This window comes from Ailuropoda melanoleuca, chromosome 4 (assembly GCF_002007445.2).
Source record: "Ailuropoda melanoleuca isolate Jingjing chromosome 4, ASM200744v2, whole genome shotgun sequence".
NCBI lineage: Eukaryota > Metazoa > Chordata > Mammalia > Carnivora > Ursidae > Ailuropoda > Ailuropoda melanoleuca.
In genome coordinates, this window is record NC_048221.1 from 143940796 (window position 1) to 143966390 (window position 25595).

At 49.6% G+C, this 25595-nt stretch overlaps 2 protein-coding genes across 2 annotated transcripts in view; both read right to left on the reverse strand.

The window, feature by feature from the left end:
• The window catches only part of TPO (thyroid peroxidase), a 77250-nt gene extending 72116 nt beyond the window's left edge, over nucleotides 1-5134 (reverse strand). The window contains exon 1 of the mRNA XM_034659978.1: nucleotides 3590-5134. The gene's annotated coding sequence lies outside the window, so the exon portion shown is untranslated. The remainder of the gene's footprint in view (nucleotides 1-3589) is intronic.
• A 9033-nt stretch (nucleotides 5135-14167) lies between these two features.
• SNTG2 (syntrophin gamma 2) overlaps nucleotides 14168-25595 on the reverse strand; it is a 186771-nt gene continuing 175343 nt past the window's right edge. Inside the window, exons 16-17 of the mRNA XM_034657308.1 lie at nucleotides 15469-15669; nucleotides 14168-14287 (exon numbers count right to left, since the gene is read on the reverse strand). Coding sequence (XP_034513199.1) covers nucleotides 14168-14287; nucleotides 15469-15669 — 321 coding nt within the window. The remainder of the gene's footprint in view (nucleotides 14288-15468; nucleotides 15670-25595) is intronic.

Below are 25595 nucleotides of genomic sequence, written 5' to 3' on the forward strand. Positions count from 1 at the left end.
CAGGTGTACACGACGGTGAGCCCACACTTCTGTACGCTGCTCAGTGCTCATGGTGATAAGTGTGCTCTCCATCCCCGTCCCCTGTCCTCCCCGCCCCGCCCTCCCCGTCCCCTCGCCTCTGGTGACATCAGTGTGTTCTCTAGTTAAGAGTCCGTTTCCTGGTTTGTCCCTCTCTCCGTGTTTTTTCCCCTTTGCTCATTTGTTTCTTAAATTCCACACGAGTCTGTTTCTCTAATTTCTCCCACATTATACCCTCCAGCTCCTTCCGTGTTGCTGCAAATGGCAAGATTTCGTTCTTTCTGATGGTTGTATATATGAACCACATCTCCTTTATCCAGTCATCAGTTGATGGACACTTGGGCTGCTTCTGGGTCTTCGCTATTGTAGAAAATGCTGCTATAAACATCGGGATGCATGGATCCCCTTGAATCAGTGTTTCTGTGTGCTGTGGCTAGATACCCAGTAGTAGGATTGCTAGATCGTTGGGTAGTCCTATTGTTAACTCGTTCTCTGTCCCGGACTCGTTTCAAGGTGGCACATTTCAGGCAGGACCTGGGACCTCGCCAACACAGCACTTAGGGTCACTGTGCTATGATGTGGATTGTCACCCTGAAGGGAGAGACAGTGACTCTCTTGTGTTTCTATTTCCAGGGTTTGGGAGGAAGTCTAAGTGGACGCACGTCCCACACCCAACAAATGCAGGACACGCCCAGTGAGGACCTGCTCTACACCAAACACAAGCACAAAGGCTTCGCTGAAAACGCTGTCCGACCTTACTTCCCAGAATGAGAGCAATATTCATTACGGGGACCTGAAAAACCCTGTTTTCTCATCTATATACCTCAAAATGGATATTTTCCTTATCTTCAGTAGAGACAAACAAGTACACATTTGGCCAAATAGTTTATATAATTTTTACTCATTCTGCATTTTGGGACTGAGGTATATTTATTAAAACACGGGAATCATGTGGTTAACATGTAGCTTCAAAAAAAAACCAGGAACAGAGTTCAGAATCAGAAGCCTGAGGGATGTGCGTAGACATACGGCGCAATTCCTGACTCTGAGAATGTTTTCATGTGAATGATAAAGTGACGTTTCTTGATTCACTGTTTACGAGGCTCACGCGGATCTAAGGGGAGAGGACACTACCTTCCATCCATCTTCGGTAGCTTTTATCACCCTTAAGACAACGTGCAGAGCAGTTCAATGAACTTTTCTTCATGGTAAGTTTTCCTTTTTAAAATTTGAAATTAGAAAAAAAGGATAAAAAACTCATTTTTGCTTGAATTTTAAAAATTTGTTAACGTCTATTTCAAAGATAAATCTACAAACTAAGGTCTCACTTTTTTAAGTGTGATGTTCTTTTTAAAGAATTCCTTTGTCAACATGTTTGCAAAGACATTTTAAAATGTTCTATTAGAACTCTGACCCCAAGAAGGGCCAATATAGGTGTTAACAGAAGAAACTGAGCAAAGTAAAAGTCGTTTCCTTGACATACTGTTGGCAAGTCTGTCACAGAAGATTCATGATCTGTGTCTAAATATCAACAGCAGATCAGCTCAGCCCGAAGTCCAGCCCAAAATAAAAACAGAAAGTAAAACAGAAAAGCCCAGAGTCATATTTCATACAAAGCATCTTCTATGACGAGGCAATGATCTGTCTGGAACCAGTATGTCCGTGTCCTTCTGAAACGTGGAGCGGGGCCGCAGTCCACGCCCCACGTGCACCGACCCAGCGAGGGCCCGCCCGCTTCCTTCATGCATGCACCCTGACCCCGCGCTCCCTCCACCCGTGGGCGCTGAGCTGTGCCACAAAAGGCTTCCGGCTCCTCATTGCCCGGCACCCACTGATCCTTCCAGGAACATTTGTCGAATGAAGGAATCCAGTGCGTTCACCTCGAACTTCCAGCTTTTGCTTGTAAAGGCCCCCACTGAGCCTGGCATGGGTCTCCTCCTTTACAGAGTGGGCTCCTAAGGGACGTAGTGTCGTCTAAAACACACACTGTGTTCATCCCAGGGCTGTAGCCTGTTGAGAGCTTCATAGAGTTTTTACCGGGCCTTTCTGCCAACTGTTTCTGTGTTTGGCTCAGCTGTGCATTTCCTGCGAGGCTTGTGCCCATTCCCCGATGGTCAGCCTGCAGAGCTGGGGCTTGTCCAGCCTGGTGCTAGGACACGCTGGAAAACACCTCTCTGACATGAAGACCTCGCAGGCCGGTGGCACTCTCATCTGTCAGGGACGTTCACACAAACAGAAAGTGCTTTTGTCAGTGGCTTCACACTGGCTGTCAGCACGGTTATAGTTTATAATGTGTGTGTGTGGATTCGTGCAGGAGCCAGGAGGCCCATGGTTTCCAGGGCGGGCAGAGCGCGGCAGGCCCTGGGTCGAACGCGTCCTGCCTTGCGGGGTTCATGGAGCGCTCCCTCCACCGCCCCAGATGGTCCTATGAGGGGGTCAGGGCTGCTCCTCTCCATACCCAGAAAACACGCTGGCAAATTCTCTCAAGCCTTGCTTGGTACTGAGTCAGAGCTGGGGCGGGGCTCCCCGGTGTGCCCTCTGCAGCATCCGAGAGCACGATGGCCATGTCCTACAGCGGTGTCCAGGGGGGCGTCCGTGGCGAGCACAGCATGTCGAGACACTGTGTGATTACACCTGAAACTAATGGTTTCCCCTGCCCTTGACAAGTCCTGCTTCCAAACTGGGGCGATGATTAAGTGTCATTTTAACCCCCTCCCCAGTCTGCATGGGGGCTTGAGGAGTGCCGCCTGACCTGCGGGGGCGGAACAGGTGCAGCAGGAACACAAAGGGAAGAACAAGGGGCATGTGGCCTCCGTTCATTTCACACAAGAGGACTGTTGCTGTTGTTGAATTTAAAAAAAGCTGTGCATCTTTTCAAAACATTGTATGCTTATACGAACGTAAACTTTAGCATCAAATCTTGCTGGGAAAATATTATTCTCTTCATTATGATCCAGCAAAGATACACTTTTGAAATCTACAGTTTTCATGAAAATAAACAAAACAAAATCTTCATAATTTCTTCACTCTTCAGCGCAGAAGAATACCTCCTATTTTTGAGTGAGTTTCGGCTCTCTGGCGCAGGGACGAAACTGAGAACCCATTGAAGCTGGAGCTCAGGGAGAGGCGCAGCAGGAAGGGGGGCCGACCTGTGTCTGGGTGTGAAGTCTGCTCCCGCCGCTGCTGATACTGACATTGACGGGAGGCGTGCATTAAAGCGGAAGCACGGACGTCGATGGAGAACATCATTGCCTGATGCTCCCTGAGCACCGTTCTCTTGGAGTATTATCTAAAATCCACTTTAAATACTCTGCCAAGGCTCGTCTCCCACAGAAGCCATTACAATGCACACGGAATTCTGTATATAACACACACAGCACAGGTGTTATAGATAGATACCTTCTACATATTATTATGTGTCTGATACGTGATTATAAATACTCGATACATTACAAACCCAAACAGCAGCTCCCTCCCCCACACAGACCGAAAGGGGTGGGTGGGCTGCCGGAGCCAGCAGTCATCGCTAAAGCCGCCCCTGGAGGGATGCCAGGTGGTCGGCGCCGCGTACCTGCTTTCCTGCAGGAACCAGCTACCTGTTCTCCTGAACCGTACAGTCTGACGGTTACGTGCTTCCTGTCCTCGCACACTTGAGACCTGAGGATGTGATCTAGGACCACAGTCCGTCTCCGTCAAAGAAGGTTCAGGAGTCCATGAGTTGCTTTTAATGACAAAAATAGAAAGAGGAACTTCTTAGAAGTAGTAAACAGTACAAAAAATAAGGAAACTGCGATAAAGGCATTATTTTACAAATTAGGAACGTAATTTAAATTAGCACTTAAATCACGTGTTAATTATATAATAGTTTATAAAAACAGTAAAATTAAAGAATTGAAATTAATTTTCTTTCTGACGTATTTTTGCCACTCATTTCTCAAATTAACACCTTTACTCAGCCCCTCCTTGAGAAAAAGGGGAAGTTAACCCAAATGCAGATGAAACCCTTCCCTTCTGGAGAATCCAAGCGGCGGGCTCTCAGGATTCTCTAGGACATAATCCATGGAAACTGTCTGGCTGTTTGCTACGTGGGAAGTGGACGCATGGTGCGGAGCATGCTTTCGCATGAGTGGGAGACCCCGGCTGAAAGGCAGCTCCGCCCGCGCAGTGCCCTGGCCCGTCAGGTCTAAGAAGGACGACTGTCTCTGCAAACTAGTGACGTATTTTATTGGTATCACAACTATAGGCTCGTTATAAAATCACACAGAGTTGCAATATTTGCAGGAAAAAGTCATTTCTTAAGAAAATAATTTAATGTTCAGTGTTCAACGGAAGGACTTTCCTCGCAATACTCTGGCTGTCCACAAACGCGGGGTCCACAGAGGCCACCTTTGCTGCTAGGAAGGCGTGAACGCAGTGCAGAACGGCCGTCAGGTCCGGGAATTCGAGTTCCTGCAAGAAACAATACAATGAAATGCTGCAAATGCTAGAAAAGCACATTACGAAACGTTCAACAGATTCTCTGCTGCTTGAGCTTCAAGAAGTCACTCGGGTACAAATCCGCACGCAACAAGGAAGGTTTAAGGTGGGAGGCAGGGTTCTGTGATCAACATGACCACGGACACTCTGATAGGCTAGCCTGGCTGTCTTCTCACAGAGGTAAGGCTCCTGCCTTCCATTTGGCGCCCTGACTCCATCTGTGCGGGGTCGGAGGTCACATGACCTCAGTCCTGCTCTACTGACACCAGCCGGTTGGCGCCCAGGTGACACTGTGACATGGATCTCAGCCCAGCAGAGCTCCTGGTGTTCAGGATGTGGCAGGACTGACCCTTGTGCTTGAGTCCTGTGCGTGCCATGCATGTGCGCGGGTGTGCGTGTGCGGCCATCCTGACAAGCAGAGTGCATGGGCCACAGGGACGCGGGAGGGACTGTGGTTCGTCCTCAGGCTGTCACCAGGCCAAGAGCAGAAATAAGAAATGACGCTCAAAGGGGCACATTTCCTTCAGAGACAGTGGTGCCCCCATCACGTAAGAAAATACAAGTAGAAACACTCCAACTCCCGGACCCACCTGCATTTCGAAGATCCCGGATGCATCCTCCCTGTCCCTGCAAACCCACACCGGTGCCCCTGACGCACCTGCAAGCAGGTCGGCATGGACCCACAGCTGACACAGAAGTGAGCAAACTCCATTAGGGTGCCGCGGGTCGTCAGTGTCCTGACGTTTCTGACGGTGAACTGTGAGTCCTCTCCGGCTGCCACCCCGCTCTACCCGTGGGTTACAAGCTTCAAACATCTTATTCTGATTTTCTCTTCTACTTTGGGATAATAAAATTCCAAAATAATTGAAAACATCAAAGTTCCTTTTAAGAGAACTGTTACCTAACTGAGACCTTAACTAAATTTTGTCCAAACTGTCCCGTGCTCTGAAGTGCGGTGGGAGTATCAAAGGGGCTACAACATCGCAAGGACAGCAAGCTGGCTTGTCTACTCCCACATGTGCTCCTCTTCCCACCTGTGAAGGCAGGATCTCTGATACTTTAATTTGGGGGCAGGACCTCTGGGCCACAACGGAGCAGTCGCCCCCCCCAAGTAAGGACAGCCTTCCCCGACACCCATCTCAGCTCTTATGAACTGTTTCACCTTGAGATTCATGATCTGACATCTCAAAAACAACTTCACGCTTCCCTTAAATGTGACATCCACCTCAGTCCCCTCCTGGGATGGTGTATGTGCATGTGCCTTCCTTCTGGAAGCTGCTCCTTTTGTGGGATGGGGACAGGATGCAGGTGGGCAGCCAGCATCCTGGGGAGGCTGACATGGACCCTGGGAGAGGGGCCAGGGTCTCTACGCCGGTGTGTCCAGGTGTGGGAACGGCAGCTCTGCTAGTGCACGGAGAACATCTGCAAGAAGGTGTATTCAGCACAGAGGGACACCTGCTCACGGAGGAGCAGATGAAGGACCCTACGTGACTGCGTGACCCGGGCCCCTGTGCTCTGAGCCACCCTGACCCCAGGTACAGGAACCACAGGAGTCCCTTTACCGCACTCCACTTTGAATTAAGTTCCTTCTTTGCGTGTGAATGAATCTTAACCTTGACATCCATAGGACTGATTATTGGTGACCGATCACTGTTTATTTTCACTTTTTCTGAGTACGAGGGTCAAAACGTTCAAGAAGCTGAGGTGCGTTGTCCTGTCACACGGCTACTGCAGAATCCCCTTACCCAGCGGCCCTCCCATCCCCGGCGGGTCCAGGAGCTGCCCGGACCCCATGCCGAACCTCAACACCAGCTGACCCCCTAGTTATGCCCATACCCTGAGACTTGCCTCTAACCCTTCAGTCATGGCAACTTATTCCTAGAGGAGAGGAAAGCCCAGTTACTTGCTAGAAAGAGCACAAGGTTCTTGCAATTTTCATACATACCTAATTCAATTTATGTGTTTCCAAGTCATAGTCACTGAACTTCTGGACATTTCGAAAAAAAAGCCACAGTGTCCACGTCATTTGTGCATCAGGGTCTCTCAAACCAGAAATAGCTTCTCAAGTTCCCCACAGACTCACCAACACGAACACCTTGGCACCGGAATGAGGAGCCAAACACCACCGGCATGAAGGCCAAATCCAAACCTGACGTCCGTGCCTTCTGACGCCACGTGTTGAGGCCACACACAAAACCTCACATAGTGTCAGCGGAACACAGTTGGACCTCAGTCAACGGCACTGAAATCCAGGAACCAATTTAGAGCCTCAGTTCTTTCTTTCCCAGACCCTGAGTGAGGCACCCTGTGAATAACTCACACAACACGGCTGATTCAGGCCGAGACCAAGGGGTCTGTGGCGCAGCTGGCCTCCCAGCCACGTGTCACCACCAAGGCTCTCCAGACAACAGGTCGGCAGCTAGGCCCGGGTGATGGCGGACGGTGACACCCGCCAGCCTGAGCGTCCGTGCTGAGTTCTCACCGCACGCCCACCAGGCAGGGACACGGACAGCTTCCCACGCGGGGTGAGAAGCGACGTGGGAAAGTGATGGAATCCACAGCACAGCGCTTCCCTGAACCGTCCGATGGTGACGGACACCGTGAAGTAGGAACTCTCTGTTCAAGGTCCGGAGACAGACTAAAGGCGGCAGGGGTTACTGGGGGCTTCGCGCGTCTCTACTGAGCCAATAGCCCTGTCTCTCTCTGAGTGTGATGCCGCTGGCTTTGTCCCTCAAACTGGTTTGACGCTGTGAAGACGGGGCATCTACGAATGGATAAAGGACATGTGGTCTATCTGTACAGGGGGGCGCCATCCTGCCTTACGAAGGAAGGGACCCCGCAGGAATGAGCGTTGAGGACGCTGTGCTGGGTGGAGCGAGCCAGTCACAGGAGGACACATCGTGCACAATCCCCGCCACGAAGCAGTGAGATTCACGGGCACAGAGACAGGAGGGAGTGCGCCCCCACACGCCATCTCCCCCACAACCACACCTGCAACAGCGCTTGGGGCTTAAGGGATCCTGAAGGCACACCCGCATCTGGAAGAAGGAAGTCTCCCCCGGAGGCGGCAGCGCCCGGATCTTCTCCCCGCTCTGTGTCCACCCTCAAAACCCGCAGCTTCACGCGTATTCTCTTCTCATGCACCATCCAGTCAACCCCATTTACAGCCCACAGCTCCAGAGGGCTGAGGGCCAGAGAGCCAGCCACAGGCGCCTGGAGACAGGCACACCTGCCTTCTGCCCCGGGTCTGCCCGCTGCCCTCCACGCCTGGCCCCTTTCTTTCCTCTGCAGCATGTCTGTCCTAATGACCTAGATTTTTATAAAACGTTTTTAAATATTTCTTGGTGGCCGAAATAATGGCTTGGAATACGAGCCACAGCTTGTATGATTATCAACTTTTGAGTGTTTGAAGACGTAGAACTTTTCTGTAACGAAGTAAAACTTTTAGGAGGCCGTAAGGATCTATACTGGGCTCCTCAAAACATGACCAATGAGGTCACTGGACTTGAGAAAACATTTCTTCTTCCTCAGTCCTCGCTCTGGGTCTGCGGCATCGATCACAAGAGCGACACTTCCCATAAGCGCACTGGTGTTGAAATCCCCCGCGTGTCCTCAATCAATCTTCTCCACTAGAAATCTCATCTCTATCCACAGCCCATCTTGGTGCACAGACTGCCTGGCATTTGTCAGAAAGTGTCTGAGCTGACGGACACCCTTTCTGACGCGCGGCGGCCAGCCATGCTGGCTTCCTAACCGCTCCCCAGGGGACTGGGCAGGTGTGGGAGCCATGGAGGGGCTTCCTGCACTTAACGAAAACAGCCTGAAACTTCATTGTGTAATTAAACTGGTGCTTCTGGTAATGGACCAATAATTACTTTTTAATGATCCCATAAATCTATTCTAATCCAGGTGCTATTTAATATTTCACCTGATTGTCTCATAGGTCCTCTGGATATGTTTTTTCCACCATGCCTCGCAGCTGCCAGCCGGGCGGGAGGGAAGCTCAGGACTGGCCGGCCCGACCCCCGGGGGGGGGGCGGCACGTTCCTGCACCTCAGTTCCCCAGCTGAGGACATCTAGGAAAGTACGCAGCGCGTGGGGGATGCGCCACAGAATGACTGAGAGAACCTCACCTGGTGACAGGAACGACACAACCACAGCCAGAAACTGACAGAAGCAAACAGGCTTCAGAACAAGCAGAACAGCCCATTTGTACGTCACACTTATGGAAAGATTCTTAAATCCTTCCTTGGTGTTGTTTGCTGTTGTTTGACAACATCCTCACTGGTGCTGGCCCTGTTTTCTGGGCGCCCAACTGGCAAGAGGAGGAGGCGACCACGAAAGAGGAGTGACGCTCTTGGAGGTGATGAACGTGAAACTCTAAAACGAGTTCCAACGGCGGGCCCCTGGGCTGGGGACCACGTGGCGCCCCAGCAGGACCATGTGCTAAGGGAGACGGAATGACGGATTATTGTGCTCAGTTGCCCCAACATGAGGTTAAGCAGGTGACGTCGGGTGACATTTTGAAATTTACGCACCTGAAAGTAATTCCAGATTTGGCTGCAACTAAAAGGGACAACTCTAGGTTTTCTCAAAAATGTGATTGATGACATTTAGTAAGTGAAGTAATCACAGTTTTAATAATGTCATCTGTAAATCAAATTCACATCACCAAGTGTCAGAGGGAGTGTTACTGATTGGAAACCATCTCACCCGGTTTCTGACTAGGTCATCATGCAGGGGGCCTCCCAGGTATGGCCAGGCACTGTCCAGCCCAGTCTGCTCTGAGCTTTCTTCTCTGAGGACAGCCCTGGCCTTGCCCTTCCCCACCTCACAGCCTGACCCGCCGCGCAGGAGCTCCTCCCATCACGAACGAGTGCACCAGCAGCCCTTCCTTTCCTTGTTTGCCGGGACAGACTGACTCACCGTGGAGCCCAGCCTGGGGCTCACAGATGGGGCGGACCCACCCTGCATCCAGGTGGCGCTCCTGCACGGGTGACACAGGGAAACGGCAAAGCAGAAAGCTTTCAAAGACTACACAGGGCAGAACATCCCTGATCTGGAACGAACCCTCAAGATCTTAGAACCGACACCAAGAACACAGCCATAAAAGAAATCCATAAATCGGACCTCATCAGAATTAAAACATTTGCTGCGTGAATCACACAGAATGTACTGATCGACTGTCATGTTGAGTGTCTTCCCTATTGTTCGCTCTTCTCCCTGCTGGAGAGCATCCCACTGTGCCAACGTACCAAATATTCCATTGGCCCCACGCTGACGGACAGGCGGGTTGTTGTTCAGATTTGGGTAGTAGCGGCTATGACGGCTTTTGTGCACAAGGCGAGGAGGGCACATCCGCGTCTTAGGGTGGCTGGATATTTCAGCGCACGGACCTGCCAGACCAGCCATGCCAACAGCGTGCCGGAGGGCCTGTTCGTCCATTCTCACCTACGTGCGGTACCTATCATTGGTCTTGTAAATTTCCGTTGTGCTAACAGGTGTGTTGTGGTGCTCACGGTTTCGATTTGCACTTCCCCAATGACCTGAGAGTATTCTCGTGTGATGATTTCCTGTCTATATATCCTCTCCCAGGAAGGGTTTATTCAAGTATTCTGCCCCATGTCTGTGTTGGTTTGCTTCTTCTTCTTGCTGAGCTCTGAGGTCTCTCTATGTATTACAGATACAGGTCCTTATGAGATCTATGCCTCGCCAATGTTTCCTCCCACACTCTGGCATCTTTTTCATGTTTCTTAACAGTTATCTTTCATCTAAGAGCAGGTTTTTTATATGGACGAAGTCCCCAAATTATCTTTTTAAATTTCTTTTACACGGATTGTAGTTTGGCTTTTGTATCTGAGAAATGTTTGCATCACTAAAGGTCACATGGATTTTACCTAGTATTTTCTTCTTGAAGTTTTATAGTTCTATGACCCATTTTGAGTTATTCTTTACAGATGGTGTGAGGTCCAATTATTCCACCATGGTTTGTTCCGAGACTTCATTCCCCACTGACTTACCGTCCACGTCTGTCGAACAACATTGTCTGTGTATGTGGGGATCTGCTTCTGGATTCCGCCCCTTGGAGCCCGCTCGTCTGCCTTTGTGCCAACAGCGCGCGGTCACAACGACTCCAGAATCTCCATTATTTTTGAAATCAGGTGGTGTCGGTCATTCAATTCTGTTCTTCTTTTCCGAAGTTACTGAAGATATACTGAGTCCTCTGCATTTCTAACATGAATTTGAGACTCACCAGTCCCCCTCCACACAGAAGCTGCGGGGACGTTACCGGCATCTCTCGTACAGATTGGTCGTCGTGGACATTGACATTGGTAGGATTCTGACCCGTGAACGGTCTGGCTCTCCGCCTACCCAGCTTTCCTCACTCCCCCTGAAGCAATGTTCTGTAGTTTTCTGTTACAAGTCTTCAGCATCTTTTCAGGTTTATCCAGATTATCTCATATGTTTCTATGCTGTTATATTTTTGTTTGTTCCTTGTATGAGGAAATAGAATTGACTTTTGTATACTGATCTTGTATCTTGCAACCTTTTCCTTTAGCCGAACTCACTTTTCTTATAGGTTCCATCTGAGTTTCTATTGAAAACATGAAATCTGCGGATAAAGATGGTTTTACTTTTTCCTTTCTAATCTTGATGTCTCTTATTACATTTTCTTGACTGGTGGCCCTGGCTAGAGCCTTCAGTCAAGTGTTAACACAAGTAATGACAGGAGACACTTTGCCTTATGCTCAATCTTGGGGGAAAGTGTTTAGTCTCTCACCATTCAGTAGGATGTTACCTGTGGGCACTTTTGTAAGTGATGAATGCCTTTTTATCAGGTTAGGGAAAATTTCTTCCACACCTTCTTTGCTGTTACGATGCTGGATTTTGTCAAATATTTTCCTGGGTCTACTGAAATGACGATTTGATTTCTCTCTTTCCAACTGTTAGCCTGATAGACTAAATTGATTGATTACAAGACCAACTGTATATTCCTGAAACGTTGCCCCACCTGCAAGTGACAACGTGGGATGAGTGACCCCTAAGCACGGCTGAAATTGGAAGATCCCCCGTTAGAAGGACACGATGTCTGGGAACACAGGGAATCATGACTGAGGTAAACCTTCATGGACGTCGTTACACTCCTGTGACATAGATGTCACTTCATTTCTTTGTATACGGCACCAGCGAGAACAGCTGAGTCAACTTGAAATAAACCAGTCGCCGATTCCACTGTCGCCAGCTAGTAACTTCTTCCTCTGAGCGCTAAATTTCTTGAGGTGTCCACCCCTCTTCCACCCTGGAGAGACTAACTGCACCCCAGGCCCCAGAGTGGACACTGGTCAGCAGACAGTGTTCCCTGACAAGCATGTTAATCTACTGGGTTCAAGACCTAATCTGGCAAAATCAGACCGAAGGAGTGACCCTATGATCATCCCACTGCTGGGAGAGAGGCGCCCTCCTCCAGGGAAGATGAACGGAAGGCCTGCTGCATCCTGCAACCAGGAGAGGACGTGTTCTAAGCAAACACTTAAACCTCCTAGCTCAGCTGGGTGGAGATGGGAAGAGCTGGTGTGTCTGTAGGAAGCCCCGTTATCAGGACGGTAACAGTCCCAGTGTGTTGCAGTGCAAGGCAGGAGATCTCTGCCACTGTTGCAACAGGCAGCCGGCCGGGTACAGAGACGTGACACGGCATGCTGTGACGAAGACAGATTTTTTGTTTTTCTTAAATTCAAAGAGGGTATTGCTGCTATAAATAAAAAAAATTAGATGAATTAATGTGGATAAAATGCACATTTTGCACCTTACAAAGCACTATATGCATATGATGAATATATTTTTAGTAAGAAAAAATGGTGCTGACATAGGTGTAAAACCATCTGAAGAATGTACAACAGGACACCCGCCCTTGCGCCTGAGCCCGGGGATGGTGCGACACACATGACCGGGGATGTTCTTTTTTAGTTTAGTGGTTTTTTTTTTGTTTTTTTTTTTTTTGGAGAGAGACAGAGAGGGAACGCATGAGCATGAGTGGCGGAGGGAGTGTGGGGGGAAGCCCCAAGCAGACTCCCGCTGAGTGTGGAGCCTGACGTGGGGCTCGATCCCACGACCCTGAGATCATGACCTGAGCCGAAATCAAGAGTCGGACACTGAACTGAGTCCCCCAGGCATCCCACCGGGGAAGTTCTCCATTCGGTCGTGCCTGTGTAGGACACCTGGACTTAGGTGCCTGCAGGAGATCTGTAGTATAGGTATAACTTAAAACATTATTAGTTTAGTGTCAATGAGTTAGAGCTGGGCAGGAGGCAAGCACCCAGTCTCTACGCCGCTGAGCCCAGATAAGGTGCACTGAGAAACTACTGGGGAGAAACATGCCCTGAGTCTAAACCCAGAGCTTTCTTTCGGAAATCCTTACAGTGAAGCACGAAGAAGGAAGTTAATGCAGGAAACCAGCGACCTGCAGCCTGCTGAACACAGAGAAGGAAAACCAATGTCGTTCGTACACATTACAAACGTGTAAACTTTCTCGAGTTGTAAGGCTGGGATCTTGGGCTTGGGTCAAGTCAAAGTCAGGACACAGGAGAGAAGCTGCTGAATCTAGCAGACACAGGGATGGGGGTGGCAGCACGAGTTGATCGAGAAGCCTGCCCACCCTGGGCAGCTGCTCGCACACCCCCTCCCCTGTGCTGGTGGCAGCGTGTTGCAGGAGAGAACATGCTTTCAGCCCAGAGACCCTGGGGTAGAGCTGGTGACTGGTCACTGGTCACGTGGATCATCTCTGGGTGACCTTGGAGGGGCCGCTCAGCCCTTGCAAACTGAGTCTTCCCCTCAGTGAAAGGAAAGGAAAGAGAACACAGTATCACATCAGATTTACTTTAAAAGACTAACAGTGCGTACAAACGGCACACAGCTTGGCACGGAGAGCACATTAAAGCTGACATAACTTCCATAATGGCTCTGGTGCGCATACTCCAATCCTTAATTTGCAGATTCAGTAAAGGAGTTTGGAGAACCATTTTGCCCATGTTCATGGACCAGTTTCTCACTGGTCGGGCCAGGACTTGATCCACCACCTTCCAAGTACATCCTCCTTCCTTCCCACCTCTGAGTCCAGAAAACCAAGAAATCAGGACAGAGGCTCTGGCACTGACACCAGCACCTGGAAGTGAGGAAACCCCACAGGAGCGGGTCTTGGAAAGGCTCAAATGGGCATGAGGATTCTCAGATTTGGGAGGCCTTGGGTGACGTCTCTCCCGAGCAAGGAGACCCACCTCCACAGGAGCACCTGCTGCACAAGCCAGCCTGTTATTCACATCAGCGCACGGCCACCATCAACGACCACACTCATCCTCGCCCCTGCACCCACGAGAGATCCTCATTGCCTCAATCTCCAATTACTGAAAATACATCCCCCAGAGCCTGCTGGGCACACTGCCCCCCATGTCCTAATCCAGACATCACGTCCTCCCTTCTACAGACCCCCCCCCAGGCTTCTCCCTCCTTCCTACTTGCCCCAAATACCTCAGGACTCTGCAAAGGGAGCGCCACTTCTTCTGGAGGGATTTCGGGCTATGAAAGCACCGGTGACCCCATGCCTGCCCCTTTGCTCTGGACACAGGGAAGGCAGGAGAGAGAACGGCACCCACCCAGGGTGGCTGGGACCCCCATTGTGTTATGACGGGCACCGGATGAGCAGGGCCCGCAGCCTCCCTGCACTGCGGGACGTCATGGTGCGTCTCCTGGAAGGCATCTGAGGTGCCTCCTTCCCCCAGAGGCTCGAGCGGCCCCCACCCTGCAGCACAGCCAGACACCATGGACACAGGCAGAGGGAGAATGCCCTCTCCTCTCCATCTTCTGGTGCTGGGGTGTCATGCTCACCTGAGGTAAGAACAGGGACTTCACCTTGGCCAACAGGGGCTATGACTCGAGCTCCAGTACTTCTGCTGTGTTCAGTGGCGTCTGAGCTGCTGACGGCCACTAGGCATCCAAGCAAGTCCCTGAGATCAGGGAGTCGGTATTTGGTGCCAGGACCCTCCCACACCTGCCTCCAGCAAGCAGGTTATTGTGAGAATCAGGGCCTAATTCCAGGACGCACTGCCCCACTCAGGACGAGGCTCATGGGAGAAACTGTGATGTTTAGTTTCCATGAACATCTGAGTGTGACGTCACCACGCGGACACATAGGTGGCGGGGAGGCTTAACCACTGGCAGGGAGGCCCCCAGGCCTGGGCGGCCGAAGTGGCAGCCAGGAGAGCAGACGGCAGCACAGGGTTGTCCCACTCCAAACACACGTGTCTGAGGAAGGTGGCGGTCTCCGAGCTGAGTTCACAGCCTTAGGGTTACGGATGTGAGGCCGGACGAGCCCAGCGCTGTTGGGTGGCTAAGTCCGCTCCCTAATGCATCACTTCATTGATTTCCTGCCTCTGGTGTGTAGGGTGGCCTCCCCATGAAGGGGATCCCTCTATTCATGACTGTGAGGGTTGAAATACCTTCTTCCTGACGCTTTCCACTGACACAGTCAAACGTGTGAGTGATTTACCTGCTGTCCTGAGAAGAGCTGTTCTATACTCTGGATTGCTAGGACGCAGAGGAAGGGCCACTCAGTGCCTTCACGTGACAAACGTCCAGGTGACTTCACGGTGGATTACTCACTCACGGTTTGCAGAGAACAGTCTGTGGGAACCTCACTAATCGGGAATGTGGGCGTGCTGTCCCTCAAGCCCTGCGGAGGGAAGCGACTGGCTCTCTGCACATTACATGCAACATGACGGAGATGAAAACCCCCTCGCTCCGCCCCATCATGACCCCTGTCTCCTGCCAAACACACTGAGTAGGGAGGTCGTTTGGACCTGGTGACTCAGATGAGCACACTCAACTTTAAAAGATTCATTTTTTTCTGGAACATGGCTGGGCACCGAACTGCAAAGTCAGGCATCCACACACATTTCCCGTCAGACGCTGGGAGTCGCTTACCCCGGTTCTCTGAACTTCCATGAAAGTAGCTCTTTGGAAAGACCTCTCCCACGTGGCCAGCTCACTCCCCAGCTCCACGCTGAAGACGCGACTCTGGCCGTGGCTGACCAGGACGCTAAAGCAGTAGGGCCAAGGGTCCTCGAGGCCGTGCGGCCCCAGGCCCAAGTCCGCGTGCAGCCAGCAGTCCTCTGAGAGCCACAACTGGAAAACAGAGCGGGCAGCGTGTTAGCACAGGTCGGGGGTACCCACCGAGGGCCGGGGCCCCACATCGTTGACGCCCAGGAGCCGCCAGGACCGGGATATGGCTGCCAGCCCGAGGGGGACCGCTGTGACCCCAGCCGGCTGCACCTGGAGGCACATTCAGGAGCAGGCCATCCTCCGACATGGCTCCTGGGGAAAGAAGCCCCAAATAAACACGATTTTAAGTAAATTACAGTCAGGAGCTCCTTTCACTTAAAATTCTGGTAACCACAGCTTCTGCTGCAATGTTTCCCTTGAAAGGTAAAATCATGAGACTTCCGGGCTCCGGTTTGGCATAAAAACAGCCAGCAATGAAAACAACACAGGTGTGAACCAGGAGTCACCATGAGCTCCCAGGGCACTGCAGGTACTTCCCACCACAGTGTTCTGCACCGAGTCAGAGGACCCCGCTCACAATACCTCAGCCCAGGATTTACAAATGTGAACCCAGACGTCCTGACTGCATAGAATGAACATTTTTTTTTAATTTTATTTATTGTTTTAAAAGATTTTATTTATTTATTTGACAGAGAGACAGCCAGCAAGAGAGGGAACACAAGCAGGGGGAGTGGGAGAGGAAGAAGCAGGCTCCTAGAGGAGGAGACTGATGCGGGGCTCGATCCCAGAACGCTGGGATCACGCCCTGAGCCGAAGGCAGATGCTTAACAACTGAACCACCCAGGTGCCCCAGAATGAACGTTTTAAAAACACCCTCAAGAGCAAAGGTCAAAACAGAGTGACCCTGTGGATGCCGTGGGCTCTGGCTGTGACATCTGCACTTCTCCCCGAGTCCTTTAAGGACACAGCTAAGCAACGGGTCTCAGAGAACCGGTGAGCAGACAGCAGATCTCGGAGATCTCACTCCAGGTTATGCAGGTCTCAGAGATCCGGTGAGCAGTGGTGTGGGCGGCGGGGTGGTGCCTGTCTGTGTCTGCCCTCCTTGCCTTCGAGGCCTGCGCCGCCTGCATCTGCCCCTCATCCGCGCTCTCGTGCACACGCGCACACACCCCAAAGCGCCCACACTGGGCTCTGCCCCATGCTGTTCCTCTGTGTGGACTCTGCCAGCACCGCCTCGTCCAGTGAAGAGGACGGAGGGCAGACATCATCACCAAGGATGCCGGGCGGCCTGCAGGACTGTGATGTTTACCACCGCTCAGGTGTGGCAATAGAAACTGACAATCTGAATAGGCCAATAACCAGTAACAAAATTGAAGCAGTCATCAAAAAACAAGAGTCCAGGGCCAGATGACCTCCCAGCAGAATTCTACCAAACATTTAAAGAAGAAATAATACCTATTCTCTTGAAGCTGTTTCAAAAAAATAGAAACAGAAGGAAAACTTACAAATTCATTCTATGACGCCAGCATTACCTTGATCCCAATACCAGACAAAGACCCCATCAAAAAGGAGCATTGCAGACCAATTTCCCTAATGAATATGGATGCCAAAATTCTCAACAAGATCCTGGCTAATAGAATCCAACAGTACATTAAAAGGATTATCCATCATGACTAAGTGGGATTCATACCTGGGATGCAAGCATGGTTCAACACTCGCAAATCGATCAGCGTGATACATCATATCAACAAGAAAAGACTCAGGAACCATATGATCCTCTCGATGCAGAAAAAGCATTTGACAAAATACAGCATCCTTTCCTGACTAAAACCCTTCAGAGTGTAGGGATAGAGGGGACATTCCTCAATCTCATAAAAACCATCTATGAAAAGCCTACAGCGAATATCATTCTCAATGGGGAAAAGCTGAGAGCCTTTCCCTTAAGATCAGGAACACGACAAGGATGCCCACTCTCGCCACTATTATTCAACATAGTACTAGAAGTCCTTGCAACAGCAATCAGACAACAAAAAGGGATAAAAGGTATTCAAATCGGCAAAGAAGAAGTCAAAATGTCCCTCTTCGCAGATGACATGATGCTCTATATGGAAAACCCAAAAGACTCCACCCCCAAACTACTAGAAGTTACAGAGCAATTCAGTAATGTGGCAGGATACAAAATCAATGCTCAGAAATCAGTTGCATTTCTATACACGAACAATGAGACTGAAGAAAGAGAAATTAGGGAATCCATCCCATTTACAATAGCACCAAAAACCATACTTTACCTTGGAATTAACTTAACCACAGACGTAAAGGATCTGTATTCTAGAAACTACAAATCATTCTTGAAAGACATTGAAGAAGACACAAAAAGATGGAAAAACATTCTGTGCTCATGGATCAGAAGAATAAACATCATGAAAATGTCTATGCTACCCAGAGCAATCTACACTGTCAATGCTCCCGACCAAAATACCAAAGGCATTTTTCAAAGTGCTGGAACAAACCATCCTAAAATTTGTATGGAACCAGAAAAGACCCCAAATCGCCAAGGAATTGTTGAAAAGGAAAAACAAAGCTGGGGGCATCACTTTGCCGGATTTCAGCTATACTACAAAGCTGTGATCACCAAGACAGCATGGTACTGGCACAAAAACAGACACATAGACCAATGGAACAGAATAGAGAACCAGAGATGGACCTTCGGCTCTTTGGGCAACTAATCTTTGACAAAGCAGGAAAAAAACATCCAATGGAAAAAAAGACAGTCTCTTCAATAAATGGTGCTGGGAAAATTGGACAGCTATATACAGAAGAATGAAGCCTGACCACTCTCTCACACCATACACAAAGATAAACTCCAAATGGATGAAAGACCTAGATGTGAGACAGGAATCCATCAAAATCCAGAGGAGAACATAGGCAATAACCTCTTCGACATTGGCCACAGCAACTTCTTTCATGACACATCTCCAAAGGCAAGGGAAACAAAAGCAAAAATGAACTTTTGGGACTTGGTCAAGATAAAAAGCTTTTGCTCAACAAAGAAAACAGTCAACAAAACAAAGAGGCAGCCCACGGAATGGGAGAAGATATTTGCAAATAATACTTTAGACAAAGAGCTGGCATCCAAGATCTACAAAGAACTTCTCAAACTCAACACCCAAAAAACAAATAATCATGTCAAAAAATGTGCAGAAGACATGAACAGACAGTTCTCCACAGAAGACATACAAATGGCCAACAGACACATGAAAAAATGTTCAACATCATTAGCCATCAGGGAAATTCAGATCAAAACCACACTGAGATACCACCTTACGCCAGTCAGAATGGCTAAAATTAACAAGACAGGAAACAACAAATGTTGGAGAGGATGTGGAGAAGGGGAACCCTCCTACACTGCTGGTGGGAATGCAAGTTGGTACAGCCACTCTGGAAAACAGTGTGGAGGTTCCTCAAAAAGTTAAAAATAGAGCTACCCTATGACCCAGCAATTGCACTACTGGGTATTTACCCCAAAGATACAGATGTAATGAAAAGAAGGGGTACATGCACCCCAATGTTCATAGCAACAATGCCCACAACAGCCAAACTGTGGAAGGAGCCTGGATGTCCTTCAACAGACGAATGGATAAAGAAGATGTGGTCCATATATACAATGGAATATTACTCAGCCATCAGAAAGGATGATGACTCACCATTTGCATCGACATAGATGGAACTGGAGGGGGTTATGTTAAGTGAAGTAAGTCGAGCAGAGAAAGACAATTATCATATGGTTTCACTCTTATGTGGAACATAAGGAAAAGCACAGAGGACCATAGGAGAAGGGAGGGGAATCTGAAGGGGGGGAATCAGAGGGGGAGATGAAGCACAAGAGACCCTGGCCTCCTGGAAACAAACCGAGGGTTTCAGAGGGGAGGGGGTGGGGGGATGGACTAGCCCGGTGAAGGGTACTGAGGAGGGCATGTATTGCATGGACCACTGGGTGTTACATGCTAACGATGTATCATGGGACATGACATCAAAAGCTAATGAAGTACTGTAGGGGAACTAAAGTACCTTCATAATGATAAAACGACGACCTGGGGCTGTTAGGGCTCGTCATTGTGATTCTAAGATATTTTGATGCAGGCGGGCCATCCAGTGAAGCCAGACACACCCCATTCACAGGTTACGTTCAAAGTTAACTCCCCAAATCGACATGAACGTGGTCGTTGGCCAAATGCTTCTTTTGCTTTCTGGGCACAGGTGTGCAGGTAAAATGACAGGTGATGTGTGCAGGTGGCTCGTGGGCTCTGGGGCTCCCCTGACTTCCCGATGGCCTTGCGGACGTCTCTGCAGCATTCCCCTCTGTGCTGTCCCCCCGCTGCTGGTCCCCAGTGGCATGGATTCCTGCACAGGGTCAGCAAGCCTCCTGGCTCATAGGTGTGCTCATGCGTGTGCGTGTGAGTTGTGGCCTGTGCGCTGTGTTCCTCATTCTTAATGAACCCTGGGAACAGAGACCGCACCTGGATTTTGGAGGCTGTCCCCAACCCCAGATCCTTCGCTTCAGCCTGGGAAACACAGAAACCGTTTTTATTTTCATAAACCAGGTACAGCAAGCAGCTTTTCAGAAATTCTGTAACTACTGAGCGTAACTGTCAAAGACTGATGGCCAAAGACCCCTCCGGAAGCCTCTGTGTGGTCATGCCATCAGTGGGACAGCCAGCCACGTTCTCCCCCGTCACTGGGGATAACTGGGGAGCCTGTAGTTTCATAGGTTTGAGATCCGTCAAGACCTGAAACCTTCCTCTGCCAACTATTAGCTGTTGACCTCGTGCCGTTTATGTCTCTCTGAGCCTGATTTTGAACTTCCAAATGCGGACCTAGGAAAGAGGCCGCAGAGGCAATAAATTAAGCACGTGGCACACACGTCCTTAGCTCACACTAGGTCACTATGCATTTGCACAAAAGCACGTTGTCTTTAAGGCAACCCTGAGCAGCGGGACAGTCAGCGTGAGCGAAGATCCAGCTCACCTTAAGTATTTTCACCCACATAGCGATCTGACTTTTGAAATACTTATTTAGAGCAGTTCTGAGGAGTGAGGTCACTTTTCAAGGAGTCACGTGTTTAGGACTCAAACCAGGGAGCTGAGCTTTGTACTTAGGAACAAATGGGAGGAACTAAAAATAGCTTTTGAACAACCTGAGAAATCCCAGGACAAAACACCAAAGGATTCCAGAGGTATGACTACTTTCTGTAACACAAGCCGCTCAGCCTCACAGTATTAATGTGATGTAACTGAACTTAGCTCTGTGTGTAGCTCTTTCCCCAGTGTTTCCTTGCAGCTCCTATTTGAAACAATAAATCATTCAATGTGAGGTCGGTGACTAGCTCTGAACACACAGTTCCCAGCTCCCGCCCAGCCTCTTACCAGCAGAGCTCCTGCATTAGAAAACCTAATTATAAATCCCTTTGAGATGCAAATCCTGCTAGGATCCTGAGGTCATTTTCACAGCCCTGGTTGTCTTTCTCCATTGCCTTTCTCAGGGACCTGGAGCCATCGCCCCAGAATGCAAACATCAAGGAACGTGGTACCCCTGCCTTCCTGCCAGGCAGGAGGCCCAGGTCCTGGGGTCGGCTCCCATTGGCAAAACTACAGCCATCCCAAAGACGGAGACAGCCCAATTTTACTTTGGGTCCCACAGTTGGCCCAGGGCCCCTCTCCTGACCCCATTCCCTGCCCTTTGCTGCAATGCAGCCGAGCCAAGTGCATAGTCTCCCCAGCTGTTCCCTGCAAGTTCTCCTCTGACAGGAAGGACTTGAGGACATTCACTGAGGACCCCCTTCCCTGGAAATCCCAACTATAGAAACGCATTGTTTTACTGGTCATTGGAAAGCAGGTTTGAAAACTCTTAAGACTCCTGAACATCATGTTTCAACGAGTGAAACAGAAGAGAAGATCAGCGGGAAGCCCCGCAAACCTGGGTCCCATCGGGCCCCCAGCGGCTGCGGGGACTGACTTAGCCTGTGCCTCTGAGCTCTGAGCTGCAGGGCAAGATAGCGAGGACCAGCTCAGACATAGACGGGGTGTTCAGCAAGGCTCCGGAGGCACTCCACTAAAGCAGACGTTACTATCTAGGTCCTCTGCCAAACGTACGAGTAAACTTACTGAACATTTTAAACTGACTATTCTCACGCTGAGAGGAAAGAGGCGTCTATGCTCCCGCAGGGTGCGCCTCGCTGTTGGACGGCATGTTGCCGCTCTCCGGGAGCTGTGCACGGTTTACGTCTCTCCTACAATCAGAGCTGACCAACGCAATTTTCTCACCTATCTGCGGGTGAGAGTTGAAGTAGAGAACAACAATTCTAAGACTCAGAAAAAGTAATTTGTAGAAAGAAGAAAGTCAGAAAACAAAACTACAACTACAAAACTGAATTCCTGGACTACAGATGGATGACTGTCCTTGGAAATGGTCATTATGAAACAAATCATACAAGGCTGAGCCCTGTGGGCCAGTTCTTAGGATAATCATGCACTTACTTCAGTCTCTGAAAGACATTAAATGCTTATGGATAATTTTCAGTGTATGTATGCAGGACGATTACCCACGACAACTAAAGGGAGACACCATTTTGTGAGATCACTGTGTGAGACTTCCAAATAAGTCACTTGGCCTGAAGAACACAGCCTCCTTTTTAGAACCGTTAAGCGCTATGAAATTGCCTTTACTGCACCACTTGCCCCCTGTGGGTTTGACCTTGTGCCGCAGCCAGGCTCCTGCCTCATTTAATGGTTACACAATCACTTCATAACGCGTACACAATTCTCCCTTAGTCTTCCTGGGAAACATGCTGGATAAAAACAGAAACGGCGGTGTGCGTACTAACGGAGCACCCTCAGACATATCCTGACACCACAGCCACGCATCCGACGTGTGGAAAGCCATAAAAACGAGGTGATGCAAAGGCCAAAAGGGGACAATGAGGAACCTCTGTAAAGAAAGGAGGCAAGACAACCGATCTTTCTATAAAATTCCTTTTTAGGAACATCGATGAATGAAAGTCTACACATGAGAACTGTCATGAGACCAGCTTCAACACAACGTTAATTTTTTACCACTTTGATGAGAGTATTATGGGAATGTGTCTCCCTCATGTGTATTACTATCACACACAGCCTAAAATTCCAGATCTAAATTTAAAATTCTTTTTGAGGATATTTTCAATTTAAGGAGGCAAACCAAAATTTAAAAACATTACATTTTCATTCAAAATTTCTAATTTTTGATTAATGACTCCTTAGGGTCAAATTCTTGGAAAAAACACACTAAAAATTGCATTGGGTATGTTTTTAGCTTCTCACTCGGATTTGCATACTCCGACATGAGAAGGACACAGGGGTTCATATGCAGGGGACACTGCCGTCCAACACCGGGACACGGGACAAACCCTTCCCGGCCTTGCAGTGTGTGGCTCGGACTTCAGGGCTGCGCCTCACGTCCCCCAGGTCAACGCTCTTCATCTAGGCTTTTTGCTGCCGGAAGAAATCAGTCCTTGATGGATATTTCCCCCGAATGAAGGAAAGCTCCTAGATGTGAGGACACATCTTCCAAATTCATGCCCCTGATAACGTGGTCAAGGCGTGCTGTTGGTCTTTTCCGAGGAAGTCGAGAGACAGCCTTATCCCACAGTGTCTATGACTCACTTCTGAGAGCTCACTGAAGGCCACAGGTTGACCAGATGCCCCCACCCCGCACACTGTCCTCCTTAGCAATCAGCCCAGTCTGGCCAAGTGCCACCTGCTCCCCTGTGATGCTACAGCCAACACTGTATTGTGGGCATCACCTGGTCTCGTCCTGTATGTATACATCTATGTATCATATACACGATATCATATACGTCATGTGTCACACGTTATGTATACATTTAGTGCCCTGCTCTCAACAACAGAGTATGGTGGAAATGATGGGTTGTCTCTGATGGAGTGTGGCACCCAGCTAGGATCAGAGGGCAGCCTCTAGCAAGGAGCTGAGCCCTCCAGTCCAACGTCTTCCAGCAACTGAATTCCCCAGCATAGGGTCTGGCCAGGACCACAGACCATAGGCTGAAATTCTGATTCATCTTGTGAGCAACTGTGCGATAGGTGAGGCCTGACCCCCAGGACCTGAGATAATGTGTGTCATTCTACACACCTAAGTGTTTGGGTTATTTGTTTCCCAGCAATAGATCACCAACACAGAGGCGGCTCTCCTATCTGGGACTTTCTTAAATTTTCAGGCATGAGCTACTAACAACTGAACGAGTGAGTTTCAACTACTGCAGAAAGATAAGTGAAAAGGCAGCATTTGCAGAGAAAACATGTAAAGAAGGTATAAGTAAATACAATTATGATCACTACTGGCATTACAACCAATTAATATTCTCGCGGTTTTGTTAAGGTTGTTTATACACCACCACCTGTAATCACTAAGGTTCTATCTGGCTTAATATCCAATGACTCAAAGGGATTTGTTAGCTCAATAAAGTGATGTTTATTTACAAGGACTTGTCAGCCACAATTACTGCCTGGGACGCACTAGTCATTTTGAGATTTAGCCACATATGAACATCACCACAGAAGCCTAAGAATGAGGACACATGTCTGGGCCACATCTTACATAAAATGGAATCTTTAGCTCTGCTTTAAAGCTCTGGCCAGCTGACTCCATGCAGGACAAGCCGGAGAGTCACTGGCAGCGCACTGCCCCGGACCACGGTGCTGGTGACTCCCAGCTCACGGACACACACACAACGGGAAGGGACCTCAGACACGCCCAGGAGGCCATGCTGACTGAGCACTTCACTACGGCCATGGCGACAGCACCACACTTAACACAACCCTGCAGAGAGGATTGTACAACAGAGAATACTATTACTGCTCCCATTCTACAGACGACATAACTGAGGCGTAAAGAAACCGAGTAAAACTTCAAGGGGTGGAGTCAGCTCGTTGAACTCTAGAGCACACGCTTCACACGCAACCACAAACCCTCCGTGGCAGTCAACCATCCACCCACTGCCTGTACGCCATGGGCCGGCCAGATTTCAGTGGGTCTGGGCCCAGCGGGCTGAGGGCCGGGGCGGGGCAGCTCTGCCCCCATGACGGGTGGTGACAGCCCTGGGTTCTCTCTGAGCAGCGACAGGAGGCCAGACACCCAGCCTGGGCACAAGCCACAGCTGAGAGCACTCCTGGGCCCAGAGCAACTGCCCCCAGGATGCCAGGGAAGGGGTGGGACTGAACTCCTCCAGGGGACCATCGCCCTCACCTGAGCTGGCTCAGTGACCAGGACTCACTTTCCTTCCCACATTTTCCATCTCAGGTTCCACTTCCCAAACTTTCCGTATAATTTAGTGTTTTAAAGAATTCTCTACAAACCTGAGATCTGCTAAAAGTCCACCAATGGGATAACTGTCTCTGAGGCTTGTGCAACTTGGGGGAATCCACATTCACCCAGTTGTCTTCATCTCCAATCTGGCAACACGCGAGGACCACCATTAGGCAGAAGTCCCACCGAGCACTCACAGGAAGCCCTGACCCCCCAGCCCCGCAAGTTCCGGATGAGGTGTCAGCCCAGCAGAAACTGAGACCTGATTCTGCCGCAATGGATTCACTACTTTGGAATTGTTCAACTAAACTGGATGATTCTGAAACTTGGTATGCATGTTACAGATAAAACTTTGCCCTTCCTTGGCCAACGAGCACTTTCCCTCTAATAGGAGTGGACTATTTGATTAGTCATTCTGGTCAGCTCAGGCCAGCCTTTGATAAGAAAACTCTTAGGACTCAGGTTTGTATCTGATATATTAAAAACAATGGCAAGGACAATAATAAACCAAAGATTCTGGAACATACTGCTGTAAGTGGCGGTAACTAAAACACCCTCTCCCCAGAACATGTGCACATACATACTTGTGCACACTCCATCCATCCACCCACCCACCCATCCATTCACCCACCCACCCATCCATCCACCCACCCACCCATCCATCCACTCACCATCCATCCATCCATCCATCC